This window comes from Pogoniulus pusillus, chromosome 21 (assembly GCF_015220805.1).
Source record: "Pogoniulus pusillus isolate bPogPus1 chromosome 21, bPogPus1.pri, whole genome shotgun sequence".
NCBI classification, from domain to species: Eukaryota; Metazoa; Chordata; class Aves; order Piciformes; family Lybiidae; genus Pogoniulus; species Pogoniulus pusillus.
The window spans coordinates 23,258,972-23,279,254 of record NC_087284.1 but is presented as its reverse complement, the minus strand read 5'-3'; the positions used below and the strand labels follow the sequence as shown (position 1 = coordinate 23,279,254).

The following is a 20,283-nucleotide window of genomic DNA, read 5'->3' as shown; positions in this document are numbered from 1 at the left end:
CAGGAGGATGCTCAGAGGCTGCAGCAGCTCTGCTGTGATCACAGACTGAAAGAGTTGGGGCTGTGCAGGCTGGAGCAGAGGAGGCCTTCTTGTGGCCTTCCAGGATCTGAAGGGGGCCTACAAAAAAGCTGGGGAGGGACTTTTTAGGCTGTCAGGGAGTGCCAGGGCTGGGGGGAATGGATCAAAGCTGGGGGTGGGGAGAGTCAGAGTGGAGGTGAGGAGGAAGTTGTTCAGCATGAGAATGATGAGAGGCTGGCAGGGGTTGCCCAGGGAGGTGGTTGAGGCCCCATGGCTGGAGGTGTTTGAGGCCAGGCTGGCTGAGGCTGTGCGCAGCCTGCTCTAGGGTAGGGTGTCCCTGCCCATGGCAGGGGCGTTGGAACTGGCTGATCCTTGTGGTCCCTTCCAACTCTGACTGATTCTGTGACTCCATGACTGTTATTTTTAAGATCCTCTCTTGTCTGTATAGCTGCAGACAGCTACATCTGCACCTGTCCTTTGTGGGCAATCAGCAATTCTCCAGGCCCACACCAAGAGCAGAAGTAGGCTTCTGAAGTTGTGTGGGAGGTGTTCTCAGCAGATCTGTCCTTTTATGTACGGGCACTGAAATGACAAGCAGCTGGTGTGCACAGGGAAGGAGCTCACCTTTTGGGTTTGCTCTCCTGGGGCTGTTCTCACAGTGCCATGTTCTGTGGTTTGCCTGCGGCTTACATGAATCTGGCTGCACAGAGAAGGAAGTGTTGATGCTGACAGTGTTGTCCCCTTTAGATCTTGTGTTTGACTGGTACCATATTTCACTGTCCAGAACCACACGGCGTAGCTGGGAGGCTAGAGGACAGTGTTCTGGCACTGTGGTTTACATGGCACAGTGAGCAACTGGGAGGCTGCAGCTCATTATTGAAACATTGGAAGTTGCAGCAGAGAATAAAATGCTTAGTGGCAGGATTCAAACTGACACGTCAGAGGCTGAGGCTTTTCAGATGTAAGTTACAATGTGAATCTGCCATCTCTTGGTGCAGTAAACTCCTTGGCTCTTCACATTTTCATCAGAGCTGGCTGTGCAGGCAGGCTGCTGGCTCTGAGTGCTAATTCACACAGAGCCAGCCCCCGTTGCGATGCGTTTGCTTTTAGGAGCACAAGAACAACGAGGGTGGAGATCGCAGTGAAAATGAAGAGCAGTACTTAAAAAGAATCAGGTTTTTGTTTGGGTGCTTATGGAACATTCCAAAAGGGAAGCAGGGTTGTAGAATTCTCTGTTGGAACGCATCCACTCAGTGAGGAGCACTGCAGAGAAAGAACTGGAGGCTTTGTGAGGTCTGCTGGCTGTGGGTCAGGATTTCAGGTGTCCAGTAGTCTTGGTGGAGGGGATTCTGCCCCTCTGCTCTGCTCTGCTGTGTCCCCACCTGGAGTAATGCATCCAGCTCTGGAGTCCTCAGCACGGGCAGGTCCTGCTGGAGTGGAGGCCACAGCAGTGCTGGCAGGGCTGGAAGCCTCTGCTGTGAGGCCAGGCTGATAGAGTCAGGGTTGTTCAGCCTTCTGGTGGCCTTGCAGTGCATAAAGGGTCGATCAGAAAGCTGGGGACAGACTTTTGAGCAGGGCCTGTTGTGACAGCACACGAGGGGATGGTTTGGGTTCAAAGAGGGAAAATCAGACTGGAGAGAAAGAAGAGATTTGTTACGCTGAGAGTGGTGAGAGCCTGACCCAGGTTGCCCAGAGCGGTGATCGATGCCTGTGGTGGGATTGAGATTACCCCCAAAATAAAATCACCAGACTAGCTCAGAAGGTGTGGAAGCAGAATGAATCTGTAGGTACAGCAAAGCCAGGATCGCAGAGTATAGAACACAACGAATGTGTACAGAATGTGTTTACACATGTTCACAGCTGTCCACCCTTCGGCAGTACTGCCGGCGGATCCCCTCAAACTGCGCCCCTGGACAAGGGAGCGAAGGGACGGCTCTCGCCCAGGGAGAAAGCAGTCCCCGCTGCGGCTGCCTGCTCAGCCAGGGACAGCCCAGCCGTGCTCGGGGATAACCCAGCCGTGCTCGGGGATAACCCAGCCGTGCTCGGGGATAACCCAGCCGTGCGCAGGGATAACCCAGCCGTGCTCGGGGATAACCCAGCCGTGCGCGGGGATAACCCAGCCGTGCTCGGGGATAACCCAGCCGTGCGCAGGGATAACCCAGCCGTGCTCGGGGATAACCCAGCCGTGCTCGGGGATAACCCAGCCGTGCTCGGGGATAACCCAGCCGTGCTCGGGGATAACCCAGCCGTGCTCGGGGATAACCCAGCCGTGCGCAGGGATAGCCCAGCCGCGCTCGGGGATAACCCAGCCGCGCTCGGGGATAACCCAGCCGTGCGCAGGGATAGCCCAGCCGTGCTCGGGGATAACCCAGCCGTGCTCGGGGATAACCCAGCCGCGCTCGGGGATAACCCAGCCGTGCGCAGGGATAGCCCAGCCGTGCTCGGGGTTAACCCAGCCGTGCTCGGGGATAACCCAGCCGTGCTCGGGGATAACCCAGCCGTGCTCGGGGATAACCCAGCCGTGCTCGGGGATAACCCAGCCGTGCGCAGGGATAACCCAGCCGTGCGCAGGGGTAACCCAGCCGTGCTCGGGGATAACCCAGCCGTGCGCAGGGGTAACCCAGCCGTGCGCAGGGATAACCCAGCCGTGCTCGGGGACAGCCCAGCTGTGCGCAGGGACAGCCCGGCTGTGCGCAGCGCGCAGGGAGAACGGCTGGCACCGCGGGCTGCACGCTGGCCAGCAGGCCAGGGCAGTGCTGCAGACTTCGGCTGCTTGCTTCTGCATCCGGTGTCCTCTTATAGTCACCTTTTCACTGCTGTTTTTCTGTTCAGCGTCTTTGGGGTTTTCCTGTCTCCTGTTTACGATTCAGAACCAGAGCAGAAGGTTAGCTTTAAACTACTGCGGTGCGCCATCCCTGGCACCATTGCAGGGCAGGTCGCTTGGGGTTCTGAGCAGCCTGCTCGAGTTAGGATGTCCCTGCTGACTGCCTGGGGTGTGGATTGGTGACCTTTACAGGTGCCTCACAACTCAGACTGGTCGGCGAGTCTTCGATGGCACTGTGAGTGCTCTGGAGCAGAGCAGCAGGGCGTGCCTTTCCCTCCTGTCACTTAACATGCTGTGTACGCCCCAGCCGCACCTTCTGAGGGACCCCGTGGCATGCTTTGACTTCAGAGGTGTCTGCTGGTTGACTTAGTTGTTGAGATTTGCGGTTTGCATCTCTGCAGCATGCTGGGTTTGGTGTAGTGGCAGGGATAAAAAAAGAACAAAAAAGGCGTTTGGGGAGACCCTGTTACTGCGACTGCTGGCCCAGGGAGGGCTTTGCTGTTTGCCTGCTTGAGTATTTATCTGTTTTGCTAGGGGTGCACACACATCTCAGGCGACCCCTGGCCTTCAGTTTCCTACTCTCAGTATTTTTGTGCAGTGATCCAATCTGCTAGCAGCAAATAACAGCCAAGTTGTATTTATGAGCTGGTTGTGAAGAATGAGTGACCGCTGAAGTGTTTCTCTGGTGCTTTCTGCCTTGTAACACTGTTCTTGTTTTGTTTTCAGAATGCTCTCTTTAGTTGTATTAACAGAAATGAAAGTAAGTATACAACGAACAGCTTGTTTTTCTTTTGCATCATTCTATCCTCCTTTCCTCTAAAACATAGGGAATTCTGTGGGTGTGCACACATAGAAATCACCTGGAGTCGGAGGCAAACCATGCATACGGTTTCCTGCTCAAGTGATGAGGCTTTGGGCTGCTCATCTAAATGGTGCCAGGTTTTAATTGGGGTACAATTCCTTTTTCTGTCCTGTTTTCATGATTGCTTACAAGCTCAGCTTTACCTTATGCTTTTTTTGTTTCATATGTGTTAAGTAAAAAAACCTAAATCCAGAAGCCTTGCACCATGCAAGTGTTTTCCTGCTGGTGTCTGTCTACATGAAATTAAACCAGTGTCTCAGAACTGATTCTAGCCAAAGTATGTTTAGAAGATGAGAAGTGGGTCAGTGGTCATGCCAGCTCTCTGGGGGGTTTAATGAGTTTCAGGATGCTGCTATTGTATTCATTTGCACACTATTCCTATTTGTCTAATAACTCCTCTGGTATTTATTAGTGCACCATACCTATTTATCTAACCATTCTCTCATAGCTATTTGCACAGTGTGGCCTGTTAACTCCTCTGGTATTTATTTGTGCACTGTTCATACCTGTCTAACAGTTCCTCTTGTATTTATTTGTACTTTATTAATAGTTGTCTAATAATTCAGTTACAGGACCAGTCTGGTACCTTAGGAAGAGAATAGCTGGAGATAAGATTCAGTTGGCTTGCTGGTGCCTGGAGCTTGAGTTCAGGCTGGGTTCAGGGACATGTTCTCCAGCCAATCAGTCAGATGCAGTTGGCTGGTCACAGGGGTTCCCTGCCATGTCACAGACAGGTTCTTCTGACAGAGCGCAGAAGAGCTTCTTCCCGTTGTGACTAACGCCATGAGAACTGCTTTGGCACACCGTGCTCATCTCGGCATGCCTGTGTGCAGGAGCCAACAGCCTCTCTGCTCTCTGTTTCCACAGTGGGCTCGGTCTGCTGCAGCTATGCAGGGCACCACACAAACTGCCGCGAGTACTGCCAGGCCATCTTCCGCACAGACTCCTCTCCTGGCCCCTCGCAGATCAAAGCAGTTGAGAACTACTGTGCATCCATCAGCCCCCAGCTCATACACTGTGTGAACAACTACACACAGTCCTACCCAATGAGAAACCCTACAGACAGTGAGTATAAAACAGCCCCTCTGTGCTGACAGCTGCAGAAAACACTGCACGTGCTTGAGGGGTTTGTGCACTTGTAGATTGAACACCTCGGTGTGTGCTGTTCTCTTGCTGTGTGTTGGGCCATGGGATGTTACCATAGGATACCAGGCTGGAAGTGACCTCAAGGAGCATCTGGCCCAATCTTGGTTAAAAATAAAGGCATGATCTAGAAATACTTGGAAATACAAAAGCGACAACAAAAAGTTTCTGCAGTAAGTTCAAAGACTACTAAAGTGGTGTTGTAGAGGTTTTAAAGTGGTTTTATTTCCTCTCCTTGCATGTCCCTCTCACTGACTGATGGCTGTTATATAATCATAGAATGGTTTGGGTTGGAAGGTATCTCCAAAGGTCACCCAGACTAACCTCCCACTGTAGTACATTACTGTGTGTTAGATTATTAGACTACTGTACCAGTGGTATTGCTCGTTTCTGTGTTGTCGCTCTCAGCATTTCTGTAATGGTAACCTTTGTTTGCAGGTGCATTATTTGTTAGTTGCTGTTAGCTGAGATCATGGGGAGGGAAGGAAGCTTCCTCATGGCACTTTTTCCCTGAGGGCTGTTGTGTCATGCGTCTTGGTGGTTGCTCTGTGCTTAACGGTTTTAATGCTTTTGCAGGTTTGTATTGCTGTGATAGAGCAGAAGACTATGCCTGTCAGACTGCTTGTAAAAGAATTCTCATGTCCATGAAAACCGAGCTTGAAATCGTGGATGGGCTGATAGAAGGCTGTAAAACCATGCCACTGCCCCAGGACCCACTCTGGCAGTGCTTCCTGGAGAGCTCACGGTCCGTTCACCCAGGAGTTACTGTGCACCCTCCACCCTCTACAGGCCTCGATGGGGCTAAGCTCCATTGCTGTTCTAAAGCAAATTCCTCCATGTGTAGGTCAGTAGCTCTCTGCTCTCATTTCCAGATGTGAGAATGCTTCAGAATTGGTCTTATGTCAGCGCCTTGGCCACATACTGTTGTGTGCATCAAATCCAGAGCTCTGTGAACTACTAGTTAAAACACAGGTCTGGGTGATCAGATGAGGCTCACATCCTGCCCAGCACTGATCAGAGAATTGCAGAATGGCTCAGGTTGGAAGGGACCTTATTTAAGGAACTAACTTGGAAAGTTCCTTGGAAAAGAGCCCTTAAAAACAAAAGGGTCCAGGAAGGCAGGACTTGCTTCAAGAAAGAGCTCCTGGAGGCACAGGAGCAGGCTGCACTGATGTGCCGGAAGATGAGCCGGCAAAGGAGGCAGCCAGGCTGGATGGGTAAGGAGCTCCTGAAGGCATTAAAGAGAAAAAAGAGGGCGTATCACCTCTCCTTTCTGGAGGTATTCCAAACCCACCTGGATGTGTTCCTGTGTGATCTGGCATAGGAGATCCTGCTGTTGCAGGGGTTTGGACTGGATGAGCTTTGGAGGTCCCTTGCAGCCCCTGACATTGTGTGATTCTGTGATCTGGAGCTTAAGGAGAGGATTAGACATTGTTCACGATCATGCTAACCTACGTTTCTTACAGGTAAAATCAGCTGGGATAGTTAGCTCTCAGCATCCTTAGTCCAGGCTTCCAGCTGTTACACCTTTGCTGGATGTTGCAGCTTTGTACCCTGAAGTCTTCCAGGCTTGCTGGCCTAAAGACATGCCAGCATTCTTAGGCAAAGCTGGGAAAGCAGTGGCGTGGAGCTCTTTGCTTCGAGCCCCACCTTGGGATACTCCTGCAGGCTCCACGGGCACCAACCCAATGGCCCGCAGTTGGTGTTGGCTTTGTGAATCAACAGCAAAGAAACAGCAGGCTCCTCCCTGTCTGAACCACTGCTCTTCTCCTAATTCTGCTTCCTCTGCCTGTCATTGTTTTTCAGAGAGCTCTGCACTAAGCTTTATAGCACGAGCTGGGGCAATTCACAGAGCTGGCAAGAGTTTGATCGCTTCTGTGAGTATAATGCAGTTGAAGTTTCCATGTTGACCTGTTTAGCAGATGTACGAGAACCTTGTCAGCTGGGCTGTAGAAATCTTACTTACTGCACTAATTTTAATAACAGGTAGGAGAGAGACACTGAATATTTTGTAAAGGAATTCCTGTGCTTTGATGTAAAAGATAAAGTGAAATGTGTGTCAGGCTTGTTTTGAGATTGCATGGAGCTGTCTTTCTGCAGATATTTGGGAACTGTAACAATAAGTAGGTTTGTTTTGGAGTGAATTTTTGGAAGTGTGTTTAACAGGAGATACAACCAAACTTACAAGAGCACAAGCTAACACGAGCTTGTGAAGTGTCAGCATCCATCAGCAGCCTGTCCAGTACTCTGGCTGGCTGCACAGCCAAGTGAGCCCTGACGGCTGGGTCGCTGTCTATTATGCATAGGGTTAAATGCTTGTTGAATGTGCATGTTACCCTTTTAAAAACCCCTTTTCTTTCAGGGATGTTTCTGTAGTTTTATACTGTGAGGGAAAAATGCATGATTTAAACAGTATCTGAGGCAGTAATGGCAGAGTTACAGATTAAATAGTTGAAGTTTCATGAAAACATCAAAAATTTTCTGAGCTGTTAGAGCTGTCCCTTGAAACAGTGCACAGCAGCATGAGTGTTACTTGTGTGACAAACACAGCCTGCACAAATACCAACAATAGACCAGCTTGCTTTAGTGCTGCACCAACAAACATCTGTACAGATGCTCAGCCTGTTCAAGACATTTGCTTTTAACTCAGCTTCTCTCCGCTACGAAAAGTGTAAGTGACCTTCGGTCCAGTAGGTGGAAGTGAGAAGGGAGTTCCAACCTTAGAGAGCTTATTGTCCTTAAAGACAGAATTCAGCTCGATTGTGATCTCACTCAGCTGTGTGTGGGTTTGATTTGTGCTTCTAGCACAGAAAGTGATCCGTGTCAGGGTTGTAGAACCCCTGTGGTGTGAAGTGTCAGGTATGTGGTGGTCTCTCCTAGAGGTGCCATAGCTTCACTTCTTCTTTTCAGACCAACAGAGCTTTTTAGGAGCTGCAACACTCAGTCAGACCAGGGGGCCTTGAATGACATGAAGCTCTGGGAAAAAGGGAGTATTAAGATGCCATTTATAAACATTCCTGTGCTTGACATTAAGAAATGCCAGCCAGAAATGTGGAAGGCAATTGCCTGCTCCCTGCAGATTAAACCTTGCCACAGCAAATCTAGAGGAAGCATTATCTGCAAGTAAGTATTTTGGCACTTTTGTTCATAGAAAACCTTCCCCCCTCTTTGGTTTCGAGACCTGCTGGTCATTAGCAGCTGACAGAAGGGTCTGGGGAAAAAGAAGCTTGTTTAAAAAGAAAGTAAAATTTGCAAGTGGGTGATGGTGTAGGAAAGAGGCCAGTTCATAGCAGAGGGAGTCAGATGGAGTTCAGCCTCAGCAGACATTGGTAAGTGCAGGAAGTGCGTGGGCTTGGAAAGCAGCTGGATGTGATGCCGTGGGAAATGGAGATCACCGCGCCCAGAGGAGGAGCAGTGCACGCAGCAGGCCCTGTCCTGGTGCCACAGGCCCTGTCCTGGTGCCAGAGGTGTGTGCCTGCCCCTTGTGGAACACGTAGCACGCAGGGGTGTTGTGTGTGTGCCAACAGACTGTTGTGAGCCAGATGGAGAAAGTCCTGGCTTTGGGGAAGTGAAGAATGTGGGGAGACATCTCCTTTATATGAGACCTTTTTCCTCCAAATACTGCTCATGAATTTCTGCTTATTTTGATCTTAAGATCAGATTGTGTGGAAATACTGAGGAAATGTGGAGATCATAATAAATTCCCTGAAGGCCACTCAGCTGAAAGCATTTGTGAGCTCCTGTCGCCAACAGATGACTTGGAGAGCTGCATCCCCTTGGATACTTACCTGAGTAAGTGCCAGCACACCTGTGCAACAGAATTAGCAGCCAAGGGCCTTCACATGCTTATCACTGCTGTTCATAACTTCCAGGACTGCTTACTACTTCCCATTGCTGATCTCTCACTGTGGGGTTCAAACCTTCTCTTGGTTTAAAGGTTTGATCTGGTCTAGACCCTTCTTCCAGATTAAATGTTGGTATTTCTGATTCAGAATCCTGGAAACTGAAAACAGTAAAATCTGGTCACTAAGAGCTGCCACTGAAAGCTTGCCTCTGCAAAACAGTTGTTCCCAGAGAGACAGTGCATTGAAGCTTTGGGTGTGCCTTTCCAGTCAGCTGCTGCTTTTCCTGGCTGTCCTCCCTTACTCTTGCAACAGAAGAAGGTTGCCAGTGAGTCAAAGGGAGAGCAGAAGCAAAGTTCATCCAGGACAGCAGCCCTGCTTAAACATCAAATATGCTTCAAGCCACTGTGGGCCTTCTCTTGGGTGCTGCTGGTCGTTGCCAGGTTGTTTGCAGGTCGCTGCCAGTGCTGCTGGTCATTGCCAGTGCTACTGGTCGTTGCCAGTTTGCATCCCTGAGGCGGTCTCTGGGGAAGCAGGGCAGAGGAAGCAGATTTTGCCTGTGAGGAATCATCTGGTTCTTTATTTCCAGGATTAAGGACTAAGCTTTTGAAGTTAGCTACTTTGTCATGTCGAGCTCTCATGGGTACGGTTCAAAGAACTGCAAAGTGCTTCACAGGGCTGTCAAACCTGTGGTTTTCCTGGGCGCAGGAACTGCCATCTGGCTGGGTCAGAGCAACGCTGACGCCAGTCAGTGCAGGTGCTGTCTTTTCTGTTCCCAGGCCCAAGCTCTTTAGGCAGCATCGTGGAGGACGTGACACATCCATGTAACCCAAACCCGTGTGCAGCTAACCAGCTGTGTGAAGTCAACAGGAAAGGATGTCAGGCCGGAGAACTGTGCCTTCCATACCTGTGTGTGCCAGGTAAGGGTGGGTTCCTGCAGCTGCCTCAGAACATTGCCCTGCACATGTTTCTGCTGTAGCTGCCTCTTGCTGCCTCTGGGAAATGGGCAAGGGCAAAGCTGCTTTAGGAGCACCTGAGCTCTTCCTCAAATCAAGGAGTGGCAGTTCCTTTGGTAGTGGCACTTGCCAAAGTGTGCACTAAGAGCTAAAATTTGTCCTTTGTGCAGGTTGCAAACTGGGAGAGGCCTCAGATTTTATTGTCCGCCAGGGTACACTTATTCAGGTTCCGTCCTCGGCTGGCGACGTGGGTTGCTACAAGATTTGTACCTGTGGACACAGTGGATTGCTGGAAAACTGCATGGAAATGAGGTGTGTTGACCTCCAAAAGTCTTGCATTGTTGGAGGACAAAGAAAAAGTAAGTGTGAGAAGAGTAATTCTATCTTCATACCCCAGCTGCTCCTTCAGTGATGAACTGGGAGGTGACACAGTGGCACCCCCAGAGCATCTGAATGCAGAGTTGTCAGCAAACACAAACTTCAGTGCTTCATCCCTGTACACAGCACTTCTTTGGTTTCACTCCTGCCTGAGGCTTCCACTACTTAAATCCTGAATTCTGCCTGCCTCAGTCAGTGGAATCCTGCATGAGATGTGTTGTTGGGACATCATTCTTTAACCAAAGTGCAAGCTCTGGGGATTGAAGAGGGGGAAGGTTCTGAGAGGAGGCAGGGATGAAGCAAACCAAACTGATCTTCTCTGGGACCTGCAGAGGCATCCTCTGAGTTCTGCAGGAGTCCTGCATTCAGTATGAGGCTGTGGCTGACAGTTGGGCAGTGTTGTGTAAAATGACTTCAGGAGAAGAATGCATATCTTCAGAAGCTCTGCCTTTATGAAGATACAGAACTTGCTAGCCAGAATTTGTCTCCCACTTCTTCTGTTTTCTTCCTTTTTGTGACTTTAAATTGTTCTGGGGGAAAAAAAGGAAAAAAGCCTGAAATAAAATAGAAGTTAGAACAGCTTTGAAAAGAGGAAGTGCTTGCTTCCTTCTTTAATCATCAAAAACAGACAGGAAGAGACTTTGCTGCTCAAAACTTCAAATCTAGAAAAAGAGAGGAATTGCAATGGGGAAAACAAAGCCTGAATGAGGGAATTCCCAGGAGCTACCACTAATGGAAATGTCCCATTTGTGTCTTATGTGTGGGTATGTCCTCTTCTGGCAGATGTGCACTAAGGAAGTGAAGTGCAGGGTTTTGCATCTGGGGATGAATAGCAACAGGCACCAGTACAGGCTGGGGCTGCCCTGCTGGAAAGCAGCTCTGTGGAGAAAGACCTTGGAGTGCTGGTGGGCAGCAAGTTCTGCATGGGCCAGCAACGTGCCCTTGTGGCAAAAAGAGCCAATGGTGTCCTGGGGGGCATCAGGAAAAGTGTGGCCAGGCGGCCACTCTTGCCTGCTGGAGAGAGTCCAACAGAGAGGCATGAGGATGAATGGGGGACTTGAGCATGTCCCCTATGGAGAGAGACTGAGAAACCTGGGGCTGTTTAGTCTGGAGAAGAGAAGGCTGAGAGGAGCTCTGGTCAATGTCTATCAGTATCTGAGGCATGGGTGTCAAGTGGAGGGGGCCAAGCCCTTTTGGGTGGTGCACAGCGGTAAGCCAAGAAGCAATGGATACAAACTGGAACAGAGGTTTCACCTCAGCATGAGGAGAAACTTCTTTGCAGTGGGAGTGACAGAGCCCTGGAGCAGGCTGCCCAGAGAGGCTGTGGAGTCCCTGTCTCTGGAGACTTTCCAAACCCACCTGGGTGCATTCCTGTGTGACCTACCCTGGGTGATGCTGCTTGGCAGAGGGGTTGGACTTCATCTCTGGGGGGTCCCTTCCAGCCTCTAAAGTTCTGTGTGTGATTCTGTGTGTGTGACATGCTTTTGCTTCATTCCTTCCAAGGCCATGGCACCTCCTTTACCATAGATTGCAACGTCTGCTCCTGCTTTGCTGGAGACCTCATCTGCTCCTCACGCCAGTGCCTGACGGAGCACAGCTCTGACGACGAGCGCCGCAAGTTCACAGGTATCTCCGCAGGCTCTGCAAGCTGCAGCCTCAGCGCTCTTAGAGCAAGGAGCAGCTCTCTGATGGAGAGTACCTAATGTGCTCTTCCAACTGCTTCTCGTGGCCAACTTGCCCTTCAGAGCAAACACAACCCTTTGAAAGAAAAAAAAAAAGCAGTGCTGAAAAATCAATCCTCAGGTAGTAGGTAAAAGTAGGTAAAGCCAGGGTAGAGCCACTGGGGCAAGAGTTATGGAGTTAGGGGTGAAAATGCTGAGGAGAGTCAGCAGAGAAGAAGGACACAGACTTCCCTTCTTGCTACTGGGGAGTGCGGACGTGCTCCAGCACCACAGAATTGTGGAGGTGCCTGAATGTGGAGCACGTCTCTGCCCTTGCTGGGCGGCAGGGCTGTCTTAGTGCCCTCTGTGCGCTGCCACAGGGGTGGCTGCTGACGGTTCCTCCTCTGCCCATTGCTTTCCCAGGGTTGCCGTGTAACTGCGTAGACCAGTTTGTGCCCGTGTGTGGTCAGAACGGACGCACCTACCCGAGCGCCTGCATAGCTCGTTGTGTTGGGCTGCAGGACAACCAGTTTGAGTTTGGATCATGTATGTCCAAGGATCCCTGTAACCCCAGCCCCTGCAATAAAAATCAGAGGTGAGAGCAGTTTTTCCTTGGCATCATCTGCTTGTAAAGCAGTTTTAGCTGTTTGTTGGACGTGGTCTGTGCTGTAGTAACCTCCTGCTTCTGGGGAGCACCAGCAAAAGCAGCTGCTGCTGCTGAAAACCAGCAGCTTTTTATTTCTCATGGTTAGCAACTGCCAGTTCTTGGTCCCAGTTGTGTAGTGCCAGATCGTTTCACGTCATCATGCAGCTCTCAGCTCTAGCAGTAAAAGAGACGCAGCTTTGGCTGATGTGGCCACAAGTGTCGTTTTACTACTTAGGTTCACACCTGCTTCTAGTTGCCTGAAAAAGCCCTGTGCCTTGAATTCAAGCTGTGGGCTCAGTCTTGCTTAGTGAGTCAGTAATCCTTGCTGTTTGTCTGCAGAGCAGGCAAGCACTGATCCCTCTAGGAGTCTCTAGGAATTAGGTCAGTATCTTCTGAAAACTGCCTGGAAAAATCTCTGGGGTTTTGTCACTGTCCACTCAGGGGGCTCCTGGTTCGCCTGCTGTGACCTTGAAGTGCAAAACACTCAGGCGACCGTGCCAGGGGGTTTGCTTCAATCATCAGTAAAACTTCATTGTTTGCCCCTGAAATGGTGTGCAATAGGTAGGGAAGGGTGAAGGGAGAAAGGACAAAAGTCAAGAGCGGAAAAGAGGCTGGTAGCTGCCACCAGCACAAGGGTCCAAAGACGCCTTTCTGGTCCCAGGTCAGACTCACTGGTCCTGATCCTCTTGGTCCTGGTGGGGACGTTTGCATTTATCTGCAGCCACCCCAGGGCTGAGTGGGACACAGTGTGCTGAGCCCAGGTAGATGTCTGTAACTGGCACATCTTGTTTCCACTGCCTTCTCCAGGAAGGGCAAGCCCGGACCTCTGCCACATCACCTTGTTCTCTTGCAATTTACTGTTTTCGTGCTTCCTCTAGTTTTCCTCCAGTGGGCTCTTACGAAGTGAAGCTTGGGAGTAGGTAAGAAGTTGATCCATTGGAAAATATTTGGCTAAAGACAAATTGTATTGGAAACTGCAGCTGCGTCCAGGTGCATTGGCTGTGCGTGGTGTGGGCTAGTTGCAGGGCTGTGGTGAGACATGGACTGGGCTGTTCAGAATGTTCCTGCAGCTCTGCTGAACTGTGGTTAGCTCTGCAGCCCTGGAGGAGGTTTCACTGGAAATGTTTGCCCTGATTATTATGAGACTGAAGGACGAAAAGCTTGTGGCCTGATACAGAATTATTGCTGGTTTGTGCAGGTGTGTACCAAAGAAACGAGTTTGCTTGACTAGCTTTGGGAAGTTTGAATGTAGCCAGCATGAATGTGTGCCCAGGCAGCTGAACTGTGAGCAGACACGGGAGCCTGCCTGTGACACAGACAATGTGGAACATGCCAACCTGTGCACTTTGTACCAAAAAGGGAAGAGTTTAGCCTACCGTGGACCATGCCAGGTAGGAAGTGGTTCCAGCATGGGGTATCAAGCCTTTGTTCTCTGCTCTGGGCTTTATGGCTTGCAAAATCTGTCGCTGAAAGTACTCCTCTAAACAGATCACCATTTGAGCTTGTCTAGAACACTCTCACACGGTTCCAGTCAGAGCTTTGTCAGCTGTTTCTCTGCTGTACAAGTGGGTCACAAGCATCTGTCCCACAGCTTGTCTTCTTGCACATCTCTCAGGCTTTGGAGTGTCTGACAGTGTAAGCAGCAAACTCCCCTTACCTTTGGCTTTCCTCCTGTAAACATGTCTCTGAAGCCTCTGGCCAGACTGATCTGGAAGGGTTCTGTGTTGCAGCCGTTCTGCAGGGCAGTGGAGCCTGTGTGTGGGCACAATGGGGAGACCTACAGCAGTGTCTGCGCCGCCTACGCCGACCGTGTGGCCGTGGACTACCCCGGGCACTGCCAGGCCGTGGGCGTCCTCTCAGACTTTGGCTTCCACACAGAGTGTGCCTTTGTCAGATGCCCCCAGCTTGCTGCCGCCGGCTGCAAACCAGTCTTTGCACCAGGTACGTTAGCACAAGGCAGGGCTGCTGCAGCGGGAGGGGTCCATTTGGAGCAGGGACGCCTGCTTCTGTCTCTTACAGCCCATAATGTCTTCGGGACAGCCAAGAGAAAAGATGGAGTGGAGATCTTTACTTAGGGCCAGGACAAGCCAGTGTCAGGACTCCTCTGAGGAATTCCAAAGTGGAAAGGCCTTGCTCCTTCAGTCTTTAGACCCTTCCAGCTGCCCCCAAAGGACTGGTTCTAGGGCAGAATGTCACTGGGAATCAGATGAGTGATTTATCATCTGTGGCACCACAGAATCATAGAATTGTTTGGGCTGGAAAAGCCCTCTGAGACCACCCAGTCTAAGCCTCAACTCAACCCCTCCATGGCCACCAAACCCTGTTCCCTAGTGCCATGGCCAGACGTTTCTGGGACACCTCCAGGGATGGGGACTCCACCACCTCCCTGGGTAGCCTGTGCCAGTCCTGCACTGGAATGTCAAACTGTTGTGAAAATAGACTTACCTGCAGAGCAAATGTGGCAGTTGAATAGAAGACAGAGTAAGATACCGTGGGGCTGGATGATCTGCAGAGGTCCCTTCCAACCTCTGCTGTGCTCTGCTGTGTTATTTCCAGTGCTGTGAGGCATGCAGGACCAGTTTTGCAGCTGTGCCATTTTGAGCTGTGCTGCTACAGAAATGCTTTCTTTATGAGACAGTAGCTAACCCCAGGTGATGAGCAAAGCCAGGGAAGCTAAGGTTTTAGAGCCAGGTTTGGTCTTTTTCATGGGCTAGTTGGCAGGGGTGGCTCCGGTGTTGTGTTTTCAGCGTTAAACCGTGGTGGAAGTGTTGAGTTCTGCTAGCAAACATGAGCAGTAGCTTTGCTGTGGTCATTCTCAGTTGCTGTTCAGCTTTTAGCCTCTGCTTACTTGAAGGACTTTTTGATTCTCTTTCCGAGCTGTTTTTCACTCGCACAGGAGCCTGCTGCCCACTGTGTGCCGGGATGCTGCGGATCCTGTACGACAAAGAGAAGCTGGACACCTTTGCCAGGGTAAACAGCTTTACCTTGCCCTATCTTAAATGGCACCTGGGAGAGTTAGGCTGCTGTGGGCTCTCTCCTGCAAGGTTAACACACTAAAACCAAATCATTTCTCAGTACATAGGGTGGGATTTGGCTAATTCTTTATCCTGCTTTTACTTCCCTTTATTTCTAAGCCTCAAGTATAGGCACTGAATGACAATGCAAAGCAAGACAGATGCATTTTACTGGGGCCGTGACAAGGAAACCCCTCAGAGACCTCATAGAAGCAGCATTGTGGGGCACCTGATGCATGTAGTTCACTTGGATCTCCAAGAGTTCCATGTGTTAAGGGTCTGCACCAGTGGTCTTAAAAGGAACAAAGCTGCAATAGGATGGGGATGGATTTCTTGCAGCTAAAGCTACAAAACAGAACAGGACAGACTGACCAGAAGGGAAATATTTATGCTGATTTCATTACTGTCCAGCACATCCAGAAGTGACCTGGAGGAAGGAGAAAAGCCTTCAAGGTGTGGCAGTTTTCACACAGCCTGAGCACCTACAACTGAATCATTGTTTGTCAGCTACAGAGAGCAGAGCAGAGAGGACTTTAGGAGGAAACAATGCTTTGAGCTGGCCGTTAGGAAGTGATCTGGAAATGTCACCCGTGCCCAGTGGTGGCAGGACAGAGCCAGCTGTCTTGCTCCCCAGCACAGGAGCATGAGCTGCTGTGACTGAGAACCACTTAGATGATTTGAGGTGCATGATGCATGCTCCCTATGCAGCTGGGAACAGCACCTGGCAAACCCATGCTTCACCTCACAAGTGAAGATTGTTTTTCCCTTTAAGGTTTTTGTGGGGTTGGTTTTAGGATTTTGCTGGAGTCATACAATCATGTTCTGGGATGATGGTTTGGACCCATCTAGCCTTGCACTAGAGATCAGCACTCAGTAGTTTAATGGCTGAAACGAATCGTCTGGTGTGACACCCAAGCAATTAAATCTGAAGAGGAGATTGTGGTTTGGACAACGCCCCCACCCCCATGAGTCTTTGCTTTCTCCCAGGTAACAAACAAAAAGCCCATCACAGTGCTGGACATCCTGGAGAAGATCCGCCTGCACGTCTCAGTGCCACAGTGTGATGTGTTTGGGTACCTGAGCATAGAGTCTGAGATTGTGATCCTCATCATCCCTATGGACCAGAACCCCAAACCACTGCAGGTAGGTTCTGCTGGTGACCCAGCAGGGCTTCACCTCATTTTCACGTGCGTGCACCTCACTGTCTCCACACAGCAGTTTTAAAAGGATGTCTTTTCTTGTGTAGCTGCAGACCAAAGGAGATCTGCCCATGCTGCTCTGAGCTTCCCATCTCATGGGAAGAAGTGTTGGAAGATCCCAAAATGCTGTTGGGACCTAAACAGGAACTAACACCGCAGTAAGCTGCCCAGCTTGCTGCCTGGCAGCTGCTTCATGCTAGCAAATATGCCCCCCGGGGTGACAGTGAGAAACTCTGAAGGTGAACCAGCAAGTTCAGCTCAGAGTTCTTGCAGTGGTTCCTCAGGAACAGCCTAGAGCAGGAGTAGCGAGGCTGTGGCTGTGCGTAGCTTTGGTACTGGCCTGAAGCTGTTGCTTCCTTTTGACTTTGTGCTGCTGAACCTGTGCAAGGCCAGTGAGGACAGCTGCAGAAGAGCCATAACTCCTTGCATGTCAGAGATGATGTTCTCAGTGGTCTTGCCTGGCCAGCTTTCAGAGCCTTGGGCCTTCCGATGTTGTCATGTTAAACCCTCACCAGAGGTGGCTTCCAAAGCCTTTTAAGAGACTTTGTGCTAAATTGATTCCTGGCCTGCAGTAGGAGGTCCAAAATTGGATCTTCTGATAGAAATTTGTGCTTGCTATCATGCTAGTGGGGAACTGAACATGAGTAGACAGTTTGAACTTGCAGCCCTGAAGGGCAGCCTGGGCTGCAGCCAGAGCAGTGTGGACAGAGATGGGAAGAGTGAATTCTACCCCTCTGTTCTGCTCTGGGGACACCTCTCCTGTAGGGCTGTGTCCAGCTATTGGGACCTCAACACAGGAAGGACATGGACCTGATGGAGAGGGGCCAGAGGAGGCTCTGAAGATGATCAGGAGGCCGGAGCAGCTCTGTTGAGGGCACAGGCTGAGGGAGCTGGAGGTGTTCAGGTTGGAGAAAGAAGGCTCCAGTCAGACCTCAGAGCTGCCTGCCAATGCCCGAAGGGTCTACAGGAAGGCTGCAGAGGGACTGTGCCCAAAGGGCTGCAGGGACAGGCCCAGGGCAGTGGTTTGGGATGAGAGCAGAGCAGGTAAGAGAGTGGATGTAAGTGACAAGTTGTGCAGCAGGAGGCTGCTGGAACCCTGCAGGAGGTTAACCAGGGAGGTGGCTCAGGCCCCATGCCTGGAGATGGTCAAAGTAAGGCTAGACAGGGCTCTGTGCAACCTGCTCTAGTGGAGGATGTCCCAGCTGAGCGGCTTCTGGAGGTCCCTTCCAACCCATTCTGATTGGAACCTCCTCTCCTCCTTTCCCACAGAAGGGAGGAGCCTGCTTTGACTTGGCAGAAAAAGCCCCAGAGCCCCAGCTCCACACCTCTCCAGCTGCAGTCTCCAGGCAGTCTTGGCCACTCAAGATAAAGTCCTCAGTTTTAGTTCCAATTCACTATGAGCTTTTTGCCACCAACACTCACACCGCATCACGCAGGACAGCGAGCAGGCAGCTCCCTCCTCTCTCCTTTGCTGCTCCCCAGGGCTAGCACAGCACCAGGAGCTGTGATTAGGGCTCCAGTGTGATTTCTAGGAAACACTCCCCAGCACGCTCAGAGCCTGACCTGCTGGTGAGAACAGCTCAGGTTTGCTTTCCTGAGTTTTGCTCCCTAGCCACATTCTGCAGTGGCCTTTCAGGCAGCAAAAAAAGCAGTGTGGTTTTTTTTTTTTTCCTTTCCCAGATTGAAGCCTGCAACAAGGAGGCAGAGAAGATCGAGTCGCTGATCAACTCAGACAGCCCCACGCTGGCATCCCACGTGCCGCTGTCAGCCCTCATCGCCTCTCAGGTGCAGGTCTCCTTCAGCATCTCCTCTCCTGCTGCTCACCTGGGGCCTTCTCTGCACTCCCTGCTCGTCAGCCTCCTCCTCACCTCCTTAGCTTTAGTGCCTTCCATGTAGCTCTTTAGGAAAGGTGCATCAGTGCCACGGTGCTCTACCTTGTGGAGGACATGGGGTTGGTCACTAAACCAGGAAACAAGAACTGTGCAAGAATGGGTGAATAGTGGTCAGTGAAGAGCCAGAAGTGTTTGGAACAACAGGCAGAGGTTGTTCTTGATTCATTCCTGGGCATTTGGTCCTATTTCAGCACAATTCAGATCCATTCCCATTGATCCTGGAAATGGGAGAATGCTGTGCCAGGTTCTGACTCCATGGATTTGTGATTTCTGGGAGAAGGGATCTTGGAGAGTTGCCTTTTTTCAGCAATGAACAAAAGTGTTTGGAGTTCACTGAAGAAGGTGCATTTTGCACCCTCCACCTGCACAGCAGTGGCGACAAACAGGGCACCTACTTTAACCATCACCCTTGGAAGAAACAAATTGCTGCTACTTAATTACCAAAAAATGGAAGTTTGTTCTCCTGTAAATATGCTTCCATATTTTATTGTGAAGGAAACTAAGCGGCCTTGGGCCTCTTCCAGTAGCCATCTTCACTTGGAGCAGTGAGGAGCTGCGGGCCCAGCGCTGTGAGATGACAATCAAGCTCTGATCCTGACTCAGCAAGGGGAGAAAGATGTTCTGGGGAGAGCTTTGTACAGGTCAGCACCTCCCTGGGCTGCAGAGCCATAAAGACTCTCAGCACCTCTATTTAAGTGCCATTGAAGTGTTGTGTTCTTTGCATGTTGTTGCCTAAGGAGATTTGGCCTTTATCTAAGTTTTAATACCTGTTGTATTTTATGCACCTGGCCTTAGCCACCATGAAGTATTTCCTGTCAGTATTACCACAGAAGTGATTGTTGCCAAAATGCTGAACTTTGAGAGAAAGCACTAGAACCATCCTGGAGCTGTTCTTGTAGCATCTTTGTAGCTATTATTCCCTGCTAAGTCTGCTAAAGGCACAAGTATTAAAGCCTTCTATTTTACTACACTTTGTCTGGTTTCCCTGGGAATTTCATGGAGCTCTGCAACAGCAAATGTTTTCTTTCCTCTCTCACATCAACACTAAGAACCCATTGCAGTGAAATTCATCTTTGTCTCTGCTATCCAGGTGGATGAGTTTCTTCCCCCCCACCCCAGAGCAGGAGCCAGGATCACTTAAACATGGAGCCTGTTAGCCGCAGCAATCCCTTGCCTGCTTAGAAGAATTATACATGTGCAAAGAATATAGATACAGTATACAGCATACAGCTGTGCCATGGTGTGAAAATTAGCCAAGAGCTTCAGGCCACACCTGCTGTGGATTTGGTTTGTTGCTTGGTTGGGTTTTTTTTTTTTTTTTACACACCCCTGAATCTTGTCTTAATGAAAAAGAATCAGCCCAAGCAGCTGCCTTGGCCTGCGTGATGGATCTGGAAAAAGCAGGATTTAAACACACTGAGCTCTCAGGTCCCCTCTAGGAAAGAAGGGTGGGCAAAGAGGAGGAATTGAAAATGACACATTCTAGAGGTTTGGAATACATCAGCAAGTGCTGAAGGCACTGCTGGACAAGCCAGGAGGAACCAAGCACAGCCAGAGCAAAGATGGCACCAAGCGAGGCCCCAGCGTGGCCACCAGACTGTGGCTTGAACTCGGGGGAATTTTCTCAGCAGCCTCTCTGTAACAGGGATGCTGAACACCTGCTTGGGTTTACGTGACTCAAAACCCAGTCACTGTGTGAGCAGCCAGTCCTGGTGCTCCCAGCTCATCCAGTCCCAGTCTGCACCACTGCTGGCTCCCAGGACTTCAAGCCCTCTGTCTCACTTGTTGGGCAGGAGCCACTGCCCAGCCACTACCCTGCCAGCAGCGATTCACAATCAGCCTCTAGCC

The 20,283-nt window shown here is 50.5% G+C and overlaps 1 protein-coding gene across 3 annotated transcripts in view; it reads left to right on the top strand.

Annotated features, from left to right (window-relative positions):
* Positions 1-19,405, top strand: part of RECK (reversion inducing cysteine rich protein with kazal motifs) — a 34,126-nt gene extending 14,721 nt beyond the window's left edge. For all 3 annotated transcript variants that reach the window (XM_064161276.1, XM_064161277.1, XM_064161278.1), the window contains 15 exons: positions 3,569-3,602; positions 4,572-4,769; positions 5,424-5,691; positions 6,654-6,833; positions 7,758-7,970; positions 8,503-8,639; positions 9,469-9,609; positions 9,816-10,004; positions 11,527-11,649; positions 12,108-12,279; positions 13,529-13,721; positions 14,061-14,271; positions 15,227-15,300; positions 16,332-16,487; positions 18,224-19,405. In XM_064161276.1, the coding sequence (XP_064017346.1) occupies positions 3,569-3,602; positions 4,572-4,769; positions 5,424-5,691; positions 6,654-6,833; positions 7,758-7,970; positions 8,503-8,639; positions 9,469-9,609; positions 9,816-10,004; positions 11,527-11,649; positions 12,108-12,279; positions 13,529-13,721; positions 14,061-14,271; positions 15,227-15,300; positions 16,332-16,487; positions 18,224-18,439 (2,505 nt within the window). In that variant the 3' untranslated portion in view covers positions 18,440-19,405. The remainder of the gene's footprint in view (positions 1-3,568; positions 3,603-4,571; positions 4,770-5,423; positions 5,692-6,653; positions 6,834-7,757; positions 7,971-8,502; positions 8,640-9,468; positions 9,610-9,815; positions 10,005-11,526; positions 11,650-12,107; positions 12,280-13,528; positions 13,722-14,060; positions 14,272-15,226; positions 15,301-16,331; positions 16,488-18,223) is intronic.
* Positions 19,406-20,283: the final 878 nt, after the last annotated feature.